Below are 12720 nucleotides of genomic sequence, written 5' to 3'. Positions count from 1 at the left end.
TGCTTTTAAAAATGTTTTCTAAACTTGTTGGTTACTTAAAAACTTAAAGTCATACTGAGAGAAGTTAAATGATGGGTATTCATTGAATGTTTACTGCAAACAATTGTTGAACATGGGTTGGTCTACTTCGGGCTTCCAATTTACAGAGGAACTAAAGATATTGTGCCCATGTTGGTAAACATGCCATACATTTCTAGAAGTGTATACTTCCAGGAATTAGGAAATGTTTTTATAAATTTGCCAGTAACACACAGTTCACAATTGTTTACCTAATCCTTACTAGAAATTAGGGTTTTTAAGGGTTAAGAATTCAAATATATTTAAATTAAAACTAGTAGAAATAAGGGAAACATCTCTGTATGCCAGGAAAGTAGAATGTTCTTTTAAGCAAAAAAAGTGTGAGGGATGGAGGTGCATTTCTGTTTAAAGTAAATTTGTCCCAAAGTAAATTTGGTTATTTCAGAATAGGAAAAAGGCAAATAGAGGGCGAAATGAATGGATATAGAAAGTTGGGTGAATGGATTTAGCAAGTTGGGAAGAAAGAGAGGGAAATGGGTGGGGTAGGGAGAGAGAATCATACCTTGCATGGTCAAGCTGGCTCAAATTGAATTAGTTACAAGTTTGTTGTTTTTTTTTTTTTTAGTAAGCTTTACTATGAATAGTGTACTTATGTAAAACTCAACCTTAAATTTTCTTTCATCCACTGAAAAGAAAACTTTTCTTGGGCTATTGGTCTGCTCCTGGTAAGAGATTGTGAAGGGTTTTTCTTTACCTTTCGGGTTAATTGCCTGGACAGCAAAGATTTTGTGTCTTAACAAAATAAGTGAATGTGCTTTTATGTTGTCCTTACCAGGTCTTTGTTTACTTCAGAAAGCCCATTCATCCTCAATATTCAAAGAACTAAGTTTTGTTCACAACCTAGGTAAGCTTCCATGTTTGCCCTTAAGATCTTCTCTTTTACTTTGGTTAAATAATTAGGTATTATTTCATAATAGTCTGTGATCCTATTTAGTCAAATGTTCAAAGTCTGACATTTCGACAACTTCCCCAAATCAAATTCTAAGTCATTTTTTTTTTTTAAACCTCAAAGTAGCTTTGAGATTTCCCACAGGGTCACTAAAAAAAAATCTCAAAGGACTTGCCTCTCATTTGGTAAAATGTTAAACTAATTAGGTTTATTTGACATGTTAAGTTACATGGGATGTGTTCTCAAATAAGTGATGCTAAGCCTTCTTAGCTTATATTTGTATAGATGCATGTTCTTAATTCAAGTCTTCTAGAAATTTATGAAATTCCTAGAAATCTGGTATGTTCTGGTATAATTTTATCAGTCATAATTCTAGTTATCTTAAAATGTTGGAAGGGGAGGGGCACCTGGGTGGCTCAGTCGTTAAGCGTCTGCCTTCGGCTCAGGTCATGATCCAAGGGTTCTGAGATCAAGCCCCGCATCAGGCTCCCTGCTCAGTGGGAAGCCTGCTTCTCCCTCTCCCACTCCCCCTGCTTGTGTTCCCTCTCTGTGTTTCTGTCAAATAAATAAAATCTTTAAAAAAAAAAAAATGTTGGAAGGGGAGCAGAAAGTCTTTGGCAAAATATTATTTTAGGCTAATTTTTAAGAAATAGCAGACCTAGAAAAATCTCTGAAAACTGAGTAGAAATTACCCTTTTCTAAGAAACATATACATTTATAGGTAAAATCTCCAATTGTAAGAGGGTCTTCCTCTTTGTACCAGAAGAGGAGGTCTTTAAATCCCTGGAAACTCTTATCAATGGAGAAGGGAAAGACTTAAAACTGCATAACAACCTACCCTTGTTTTCCATGCTCTTCACGGTAACCTCCCATAACTGGCCCTCCCCAACAACATTTTTTTTTTTTTTTTTTGTCTTTAACTGGAGATGCTATTTAAGGTGGTGGGTTGGGCCATTTCAGGGAGCCACTCAGTTTTCCCAAGTATCTCCCATTTATACAGGTGGTATACAAGTTGTTACTAAACTTGTTTGTTTCTCTTCTGCCAATCTGTCTCTTACCATAGGGTAGTCTCAGACAAAAACCTAGAAGGAAATGTAGAGGGAAAATTATTTTTCCTCTCACTCAGTGATGTGTCACAGAAACAAAATTTCCTTGTCAATCCCATTATAACAAACTCTCATCAGATTTGTAACCATGGGCATTTTTAAGTCGTTTTGGTCATTTACAGATACTCTTGTACTTTTATGGTTTTGCAAAAGTGAGATTCATGGGAAGGACTTTACTAAGTGCCCTTGACCACTGACCCTACTGATAAGTCACAAAGAGTCACATGTTGGGTGATTACTTCACAAAAGGCTCCACCTGACATTAGGTCCTGTGCAAAAGCTGGAGACCTCAAAATAAAATTGACTAGTAAAAAAGGAGTAGCCAACATCAAAGTAGACCACTTCCTTCCAACTCATTGGATCAAGGACATTTCTTTGCCTTCCTTCTTCCCTCTTTGACAGTATTTTCCTAATTTTTATACCATGAAGATCTTTAGGATTCTTCTGTTCATTTTTCATCCTGCTCTGGACTGGAAAGATAATGCCATTGTTCACAAATCTCAGGCCATTGCCAGTGGGGGTAATCCAACCTCCAAATGACTGTTAGATCTGCCACAATGCTGGTGGATCCTGTGGTTCTGTCAGAAACTTCCCCCTGATTTCCAATGCCTCAGTTTCTCTAGAACAAACTCAGCCCCCTCTTGATCACATCAGACTCCCTAACACTAGGTGTCCATTTCCCTGTCCCTAGTTAACAACCTCACATCTCAAAAAACTTGCTTCTGGGCTCTGTACTAAGAAAGGGACAAGGCAAGGGTAACAGAAATAAAACCACTTTTTGGTCTATAGACCTTTAAATTTTATTGGCCTCCATAGCGGTTAGTTTTCCAGTCCTGAACCACAGACTCAAATGAATTACCAGGAGGCATTCATGATTCAAAATTCACTTCCCTTGGCAGACCCCTACTCCTTTGGCTAGGAGTACATACAGATGATGCTAGCATTAGGAACCTCTCCTTACCTCTTGAAGATACTGCAGAACCTGCTTCTCAAAAAATAGCTGCCCAACAAAAATTCCTAGGCTCTGGCAAAAGCTTTTTTTTTTTTTTTGCTTTGTAAACAGTACGGTTTTATACAAATATAAAGTTATGCACCTTCAAAAGCTATCACTCCAATAAAGACACTTATTCAATTAAACATCTTTTAAAAATTTTTAATAATGTATAAATACATTCCACAAAATAATCTGCTGCTTAAAAGACACCAACAAAGTTTATAGAACCTACAACAGAATTTATAGACTCCTACGACCGCTTGTAGATTGTGACATATATTAAGAAATACCACTAATACAAAGGCATGATTTATAATATCCCCATTATAGTGAGAAAAAAATAGATTCATACAATAAAATGTCTTTTAGGCATTTATTATGCCAAGTATTTAAATGATTATTCTCACTATGACATAAGAATAATACTCCTTTAGTGATAAAACATAAATTTCATTAGGCCAAGGCCCACTGAAGAGCTTCCAGGAAGTTTTAAAGTAAAATCTGGCTTTTCCTTCCAAAAAATAAGTAGATCAGCAGCAATCTCAAAGGAATCCCCTAACCATAAACTGTGAAAATTCCATTTACATTAATTGGGCCTTAAGGACATGAGTTATTACAAATAAAAATAAAATTTACAAACTAGTTAACCACTGGCCCACATTTGTTTTTTACCTGCCTGTGAGTGACTAAGATAAGACGTTTCGTCACGAAGTATACATTAAGGTGTAAAATTAACAATTATCTCTAACTTACACGTGAGCCAAAGTGCTCACTCTTCCCATGGAAGCAAAACTTTCTTCTGACAATAATCTACAGAAATAATATGTACACACCTAGATTTCTGAGACAGACCGAGATCCTCCTCCTATATTCTACGGATCCAAATGCAAAGGTCTCCATTACGTATGTACATGAACGCACTTTCAGTAATTTGGGATATACGGACATTACAGGACTACGTGCATACATGTATAAACCAGGAACCAATTTTGACAATGTTCCTGGCCACACCATACTTTCAAGCCCCAAAATGCAAGAGAATAAAAACTTGATATGAAAACTAAACTGTCCATTTTTTTTTAAAGTAAATTTTAAACCGGAAAAACAAACCCAACACTCCTCTTTGCAATACGCACTGAGTTCCAAAAGCCTCAGAGTCAAGAATCTCTTCAGCTGTTCCCCAATGCAACAGGACACATGAGCTTGCTCTCACTCTCTTCAGGAAGTCTGCTCATCTCCGGTGTTTTGTTTTATTTTTTTTTTTTTTAGATTTTATTTATTTATTCATGAGAGACAGAGAGAGAGAGGCAGAGGGAGAAGCAGGCTCCCAAGGAGCAGAGAGCCCGATGCGGGACTCGATCCCAGGACCCTGGGATCATGACCTGAGCCGAAGGCAGATGCTTAACCATCTGAGCCACCCAGGCGCCCTGGTGTTTTGTTTTAAAAACTGCTTTCCGAGATAAGATGTAGCCATGTTGGTTGAATTCTTCCTGCTGCCCACTTTGCACCTGATGTAACCTTACAGGTTGGCACCTTGTAGCACCACACCCATGATAACCACAACCACTTCGCTCTGAAGGAGAAGAGCGCGCTGAAGGCGAATATCACCCACAGCCCTGGACAGGCAGTAAGTCCTAACCAAAAAATCCTTGATTCAGCCTCAGAAACAGGTTTACTCTCTTGAGCGGATGCCTTCCTGGACTCAAACACCCAGTGGCTTTTTCCATCTTCATCTATGTGATTCCACCAACGCAGACCAACCATGAGTCTACCTGTGACATTCTTGACAGCCCGAAAGTCACACGACAACAAGATAATTGTCACCATACAGGCAATAAAGCTGCTGCTGAACAATTCACAAAGAAGATAGACTACAACTGCACTGACTCGAAAGAGTAAATGGAAAAATGATGCCACTGGGTGTCTGATCTTGGATTTTTTTGGTCTGTTAGTGGTCTCCTCTTCCGCATCAAACAGGGAAACATCCTCCGTGTCATCATTATTATCCTGCTGCAACATGACAGCCCTGCACCAGCCCCACTTCCAGGAGCCACCCAAAGCTGTTCTTGATAATAGGATAGTTTTTGATTATCTCTTAGCAGAGCCAGGAGGAGTCTGTGCTATGGCCAGCACCACTTGATTCACTTAGGTGGACTCTTCCAGCAAAGCCAAGGCTCAGCTATACAAGATCACTGAACCAGCCAGTTGTCTTTAAGGGACTCTCCTTCAACGAAGGTTTCTCTTTCACTTGATTCTGATTGGTTTGGATCTTGGGGACCATGGTCCCAAACTACACTCTAGATCGTGGGGATTATCCTCCTTATAATCTTATAATAATCATAGTAGTTGCCCTGGTGAGCTGTATTAAGAATACTGTCTTTATGCTTATCAATTGACCACGGAAATTGAGCTAGCCAGCCCAGAAGAGCATGGCTGAGAGTCTTCATTTCTTATTCCTTTTGTTGTTCAAATAAGACCAATGATATCCACTTGCCATTTCCCTCCTACATGGGACAAGACACGGGAGATGTTTGTCCTCAGCTCCACGGGATGTGCACTCCATCTAATGATGTTTTTGATTGAGGGGAAAAAAAAAAAAAGGAAAATAATGCTTAAGTGACATGGTGGATGAGCAATGCTTTCTGTGGACGATCCTGATTGAGAGAGGTAGAAGTAAAAGGATTTCTATCTAAAATAGAACTGGAGGATATGAAATGGATCATCTCACACATATACCCTCAGAAGTATGAAACTGAAGAACTCAGAGACTGATGCCCTGTAAATTCCTGATTTACAGCAGACCAAGACTTATCTCCTGACCAGTGACCACCACCAAGACTCTCTCCCCATCCTCAAGCCAATGAACTTAGTGCTTAGACTCTGGCTGGACCTCCTCCTCTTTGTACTCCTTGCCCATACATATGTCCTGCCCCAAGCCCTCAGTGGACTTGCCCGTAGCTTGCTACAGCATGCATTTCCAAATTGCAATTCCTCTGCTATTCCTGAAAAAAACTCAATTTCTGGTAATTTGGGTTCACCTCAGTTTACCTATTTAGGGTGACAAAGTTATAGAAGTCAAATTCAAACTAGCTTGAACAAAATACAAAATTCACTTATACACACAACTGGGAAGTACAGGGCTGGATTCAAGTACAGCTGACTGGTTTGAAAATCAGCCCTTTGCAGTGCCAGACTCATGCGGTTCAACTTAGCCAACGTAGCAGACGATAGCTCTTCTCTTCCCGACATCGGTTTGGCCAATCTGAGTATCTGGGAGAGACAGAGTATAAGAGTCCCCAAAGGATGGGGTGGAGGCATGCTATATCAAGGTAAATAACACAGTCAAAAAACTAAGAGCCTACTGGAAAAGTGAAGAGTAAATACATTGCTGTATTTCACAATGTTGTTGCTATGGGAGCCCAGAAGAATGAGGGACCAAATCTTTGTTTTAAAAAGTCAACCTGGGGTGCCTGAGTGGCTCAGTTGGTTAGGCGACTGCCTTCGGCTCAGGTCGTGATCCTGGGGTTCTGGGATCGAGCCCCACATCGGACTCCCTGCTCCGTGGGAAGCCTGCTTCTCCCTCTCCCACTCCCTCTGTTTGTGTTCCCTCTCTCGCTGTGTCTCTCTCTGTCAAATAAATAAATAAAATCTTAAAAAAACAACAACCAAAAAACTAACCAACCAAGAGTCAATCTTCCATGATTAATATACGTGTTATATCATCTGAGTAAATCCACAGAATCCTTAGACCTTTATACCTCATTTCTCTTCAGCACAGCATCTCCTCATAAAAACTCTACAGCTTTTTAAAAATTTTTATTTGACAGAGAGAGAGACACAGCGAGAGAGGGAACACAAGCAGGGGGAGCAGGAGAAGGAGAAGCAGGCTTCCTGCCGAGCAGGGAGCTTGATGTGGGGCTCGATCCCAGGACCCTAGGATCATGACCCGAGCCAAAGACAGATGCTTAAAGACTGAGCCACCCAGGCGCCCCCAAACTCTACAGTTTATTTGACCTTCTACCTCCCACTTTCACTCCCAATAGCCACTCCTTCATCTTGAGAAGACTTATTCTAACTTTTAAATGAACAGTATTTTCTAGTTAGAATACTTGCCCAAAATAGGTTGAGCTTATTTTTCAATTGTTCCTGTATGCATTATCATCATTAAGATTTCCAATGGGGAGGCAGTGGGACAGGTGAGAAGCAGCAGGAAAATTAAATTCCAGTTTAAAAAGCAAACTTCAGGCATCCTCATTCTGAAATGCCTTTTAAGTACATGCAAAATTTCAGATACTTAAACTGGAGGACACTTAAAAATATTTAAATATTGAGACATTCCTTCATAGAATCCTGAAGAGGAAAAAATACAAGTGAAAAGCCCTGATATTAAAAATAAATATAACTAAACATGCATAAAGGTTGACTCATTCAGGTAAATTCCTCAGAGGCCAATTGGTATTTCCATGGCTGGGGACAACAGAAAAAAACAAAACAAAACTATTTTTGAGGACGCCCAAAGCCGATTACCTATGACCAGCACAGAAACATAAAAGGTGAACATAGGCTTTTAAAAAGGAACTTTGGTTTCCAAAGAAAACATCTTTTTAGGTGTATCAGAAGTATTTAGGAAAAATAGGTTGTACATCAATGCTGATCTCAACTCAGGAAGGGAAACAAGTCATTTAAAATGCACTATTCATGGCTCCCTTAAAAAGGGGGAAAGGTTCTGAGGAGGGAGGGATTCAAACCCCACATTGGGCACCCACTGCACTGGGGACCTGCACCAGGAAGATGAGCTCTCATCATGTCTGGCTTTGGAAATCAGCAGGACTTCACCTGGAGAGCCAGAAGGCTATAGGAAACGGAGGCATAGAAATTTTCACCAGCAATGGAAGCACTGGCAGGAGCCGTTTTCCCTGTCCTCCTTCAGTGTAGCTGGCCTCATGCTGGCAGCTACAGTTCTGACATTCTTTATCTACATTGCTAGCACCACTCACCCAGCTTCAGTGTTCCCCTGCTGACTTGCCACACCCAACCCATCTGCACAGCAAGGGCCCCCCAGTGCTGCACCCACCCCACCATGCCCAGCCAACAGCTTTAGCTTGGACCAGTGCCCCTTCAAATTGTCTCCTGCCCCAAGGACGAAGAGGCCAGCCCCACCACCAGCATGCCCACAACAGCTGCAGCCAAGTTTTGCAGCCAGCCACACCAGGGGCTAACCCCACCCACTAGTATGCCTGCAGCAGCTGCAGCAAAGCCTCTCAGCCGGCTGCGCTGGGGGCCAGCCCCACCCACCCGTGCACCCACAGCAGTCATGGCCCAGCCACAACAGGAGAGTGCATGCAGTCTCTACAGTAGATATCCCTGGAGCACCTTGTCCTGGGGGCTGGGGGATTGCATTTCTGGGACCCATAGGATGCCTTCTACCTAAGACCACTGACTTCAAGACCAGGAGACGTAGTTGATTTACGTAATAGATAGCAACAAACCCAGGGAGTCAGACAAAATAAGGAGATAGGAATATGCTCCAAATGAAAGAACAAGACAAAAACCTCAGAAAAAGAATGAAATGAAGTGGTGATAAGCAATAAAGAGTTAAAAATAATGGTCATTAAAGATGCTCACTCAACATGGGAGAAGAGTGAATGAACTCAGGGAGAACTTCAATAGAAAGTATTAAGAAGAACTAATCAGAACCGAAGAATAACAGCAATGAAGAATAAGCTCGAAGGACTCAACAGTAGATGAAAGGGCTCAGAAGAATGGATCAGAGATCTGGAAGACAGGGTGTGGAAGTCATCCAAACTGAACAGCAAAAGGAAAAAAAAAAAATTAAAATGAGGATAGGTTAAGAGAGACCTCAGGGAGAACATCGAGTGTACCAACATTTGCACTATTGCAGTATTGCATTATGTAGGGGTCCTGGAAGGAAAGTCAAAAAGGGGAAGAAAACTTGTTTTAAGAAATAGCAGCTGAGGGCGCCTGGGTGGCTCAGTTGGTTAAGCAACTGCCTTCGGCTCAGGTCATGATCCTGGAGTCCCGGGATCGAGTCCTGCATCGGGCTCCCTGCTCAGCAGGGAGTCTGCTTCTACCTCTGACCCTCCCCTCTCTCATGCTCTATCTCATTCTCTCTCTCAAATAAATAAATAAAATCTTTAAAAAAAAAAAAAAAAAAGAAATAGCAGCTGAAAACTTCCCTAACTTTGGGAAGAAAACAGACATCCAGGTCCAGGAACAGAGCTCAAGAGAAGATAAATCCAAAAAAGTTCACACCAAGACACATAATAACGATGTCAAAAAATTGATATATAGAGAATCCTAAAAGAAGCAAGAGAAAAGCAAGTAGTTACATATAAGCTAACACCCTAAGACTATGAGCTGATTTTTCAGCAGAAACTCTGCAGCTACAAGTGACAGGATATACTCAAAGTGCTGAAAGAAAACACTTACAACCCAAAATACTCTACCCAGCAAAGTTATCACTTGAAACTGAAGGAGTTTCCTAGACAAACAAAAAACTAAAGGAGTTCATTCACCACTAAACTGGCCCTACAAAAAACGTTAAGAGAACTTCTTTAAGCAAAAAAGAAAAAGCTATAAATAGAAGTGAGAAAATTATGAAAGAATAAATTTTCCTGGTAAAAACAAACATATAGTGAAGGTAGTAGATCAACTGCTTATAAAGCTAGTGAGCAGTAAAGTCAATGATATCTATAATAATTAGGCAGGGGATACACAATATATTTAAAATATGGATGTAAAATAGGACAATAAATACATAAATCATGGAGATGAGGAAATAAAATTGTAGCGCTTTTAGTATGTTTTGGAATTAAGCAAACTTCAACTTAAAAAAAGACTGCTATATACATAGGGTGTTATCTATGAATCTCATGGTAACCACAAACCAAAAACCTCTAATAGATACCTAAAAAATGAAGAGAAAGGAATCCAAGCATAACACTAAAGGCTATCAATACTTTTATCAGACAAGATGGACTTTAAAACAAAGACCGTATCAAGAAGCAAAGAAGGGTATTACATAATGACAAAGTGATCAATGCAACAAGAGGACACAACAATTGCACATATCTCTGCACCCAACAGAGGAACACCTAAATATATAAAGGAAATATTAACAGACATAAAGGGAGAAAATGCGGGTAATAATAGTAGGGGAGTTCAACATCATTTACATCAATGCACGGATCATCCAGACAGAAAATCAACAAGGAAACAGTGGCTGTTAATGACACACTAGATCAAATGAATTTAACAGAAAATACAGAACATTCCATCCCAAAACAGCACAATACACTTTTCAAGTGCACATGGGGTTCTCCAGGACAGATAACATGTCAAGCCACAAAACAAGTCTCAAAAAATTTAAGATACGGAAATCATATGGAGTCTCTTTTTTAACCACAATGCTCTAAAACTAAAAAAAAAAAAACAAAACTAGAAAAAATATTCTAGCATTGTTTAACTTTATGTTAAACAACATGCTACTAAACAACCAATGGGTCAATGAAGAAATCGAAAAGGCAGTATTAAAAACACCTGAAGACAAATGAAAATGGAAACACAAGTTCCAAAATCTTTGGGACAGAGCAAAAACAGTTCAAAGAGGGAAGTTTATAGCAATTTAGGCCTACCTCAACAAACAAGAAAAATCTCGAATAAACCTGATTGTACACATAAAGGAGCTAGAAAAAGCAGCCCAAAATTAGAACGAAATGTTACCTATCAAAGCAGAAATAAATGAAACGGAGACTAAAAAACAATGAAATGATCCATGGAACTAAGAGTTGGTTCTTTGAAAAGATAAACAAAATCGATCCAACTTTAGTCAGATGCATCAAACACACACACACACACACACACACACCCTTAACAGAACTCAAAATCAGAAATGAAAGAGAAGTTACAACCTAAGTACAAACAACAGAAATACAAAAGATTGCATGAGACTATGAAAAATTATACATCAACAAATTGGACAACCTAGAAGAAATGGATAAATTCCTAGAGACATACAATCTTTCAAGACTGAATCAGAAAGAAATGAAAAATCTGAACAGACCAATTAGTAGTAATGCAACTGAATGCATAATAAAAATCAAAACCAAAACCCAACAAAAAAAAGCCAAAGACCAGAACTGTTCACGGTTGGATTCTACCAAACATTTAAAGAGTTATTATCCAGTCTTCCCAAACTACTCAAAAAAAAAAAAAAAAAAAAAAAGAGGAAGGAACACTTCCAAATTCATTCATTACCCTGATACCAAAACCAGACAAAAGCACTACAAAAAAAGTTACACACCAACATCCCTGATGAACACAGACGCAAAAATCCTCAACAAAATAATAGCAAACCAAATTCAACATTATACTCAAAGATGCATTCACCACAATCCAGTGGGATTTATTTCAAGGATGCGGGGATGTTTCAGTAGTCGCCAATCAATGTGATACATCATATTCACAAAATGAAGACTAAAAATCATACAATCATCTCAGTAGCTTCCAAAAAAAAATCTTTGACAAAACTGAGCATTCATTTATGATTAAAAACAAACAAACTTCTCAACAAAGTGGGTATAGAGGAAACATACCTCAACATACTAAAAGGCTACACATAACCCGTAGCTGACATCATACTCAATGGTGAAAAGCTGAAAGCTTTTCCTCTCAGATCAGGAACAAAACAAGGATGTTCACTCTCATCACTTTTATTCAACATAGTGCTGGAAGTCCTAGTCACCAGCAATCAGTCAACAAAAAGAAATAAAAGGCATCCAAACCGGTAAGGAAGAAGTAAAACTGTCACTATTTGCATTTAACATGATACTATACATAGAAAACCCTAAAGACGCCACAAAAAAGAAAACAAAAACCAAAAACCTATTAGAACTAATAAAAGAATTCAGTAAACTTGCAGAATATAAAATTAACATACAAAGAAATGTGTTGCATTTCTATACACTAATAATCAAAGGGAAATTAAGAAAACAATTCCACTTATAATTGCATCAAAAAGAATAAAATATCTAGGAATAAATTTAACCAAGGAAGTGAAAGACTTGCACTCTGAAAACTCTAAGACAATGATGAAAGAAATTAAAGACATAAACAGAAAGATAGCCCATGCTCGTGGATTGGAAGAATTAATATTATTAAAATGTCCATCTTGGGGGCACCTGGGTGGCTCAGTCATTTAAGCGCCTGCTTTCAGCTCAGGTCACAATCTCAGGGTCCTGGGATCGAGCTCTTTATCGGGAGTCTGCTTCTCCCTCTCACTCTCCCTTGGTGTTTCTCGCTCTCTCGCTCGCTCTCATTCTCGCTTGTTTTCAAATAAATAAATAATAAATAAAATTTAAAAAATGCATCTTACTCAAAGCAATCTACAGATTCAATGCAACCCCTTTGAAACACCAATAGCATTTTTCACAGAACTAGAATAATCCTAAAATTTGTGTGGAATCACCTAAAACTCCAATTAGCCAAAGCAATCATAAGAATAACAAAGAGGAAAGCATCACACACCCAGATTTCAAACTATAACTACAAACTGTGGTAATCAAGACAGTCTGGTACTGGCACAAAAACAGGCAACACAGATCAATGGAACAGAATTGTAAGCCCAGAAATAA

At 39.1% G+C, this 12720-nt stretch overlaps 1 protein-coding gene across 1 annotated transcript; it reads right to left on the bottom strand.

The window, feature by feature from the left end:
• Positions 1-4428: 4428 nt before the first annotated feature.
• LOC118026306 (Golgi apparatus membrane protein TVP23 homolog B-like) lies at positions 4429-6578 on the bottom strand. The gene has a single exon (XM_035029070.1). The coding sequence runs from the start codon at positions 5084-5086 to the stop codon at positions 4508-4510; it is 579 nt and encodes a 192-aa protein (XP_034884961.1). The 5' UTR covers positions 5087-6578; the 3' UTR covers positions 4429-4507.
• Positions 6579-12720: the final 6142 nt, after the last annotated feature.

This window comes from Mirounga leonina, unplaced genomic scaffold, assembly GCF_011800145.1.
Source record: "Mirounga leonina isolate KUSES-001 unplaced genomic scaffold, KU_Mleo_1.0 Mir_224, whole genome shotgun sequence".
Lineage (NCBI taxonomy): Eukaryota > Metazoa > Chordata > Mammalia > Carnivora > Phocidae > Mirounga > Mirounga leonina.
The sequence above is the reverse complement of the archived record's forward strand: the minus strand, read 5'-3'. Positions and strand labels throughout refer to the sequence as shown.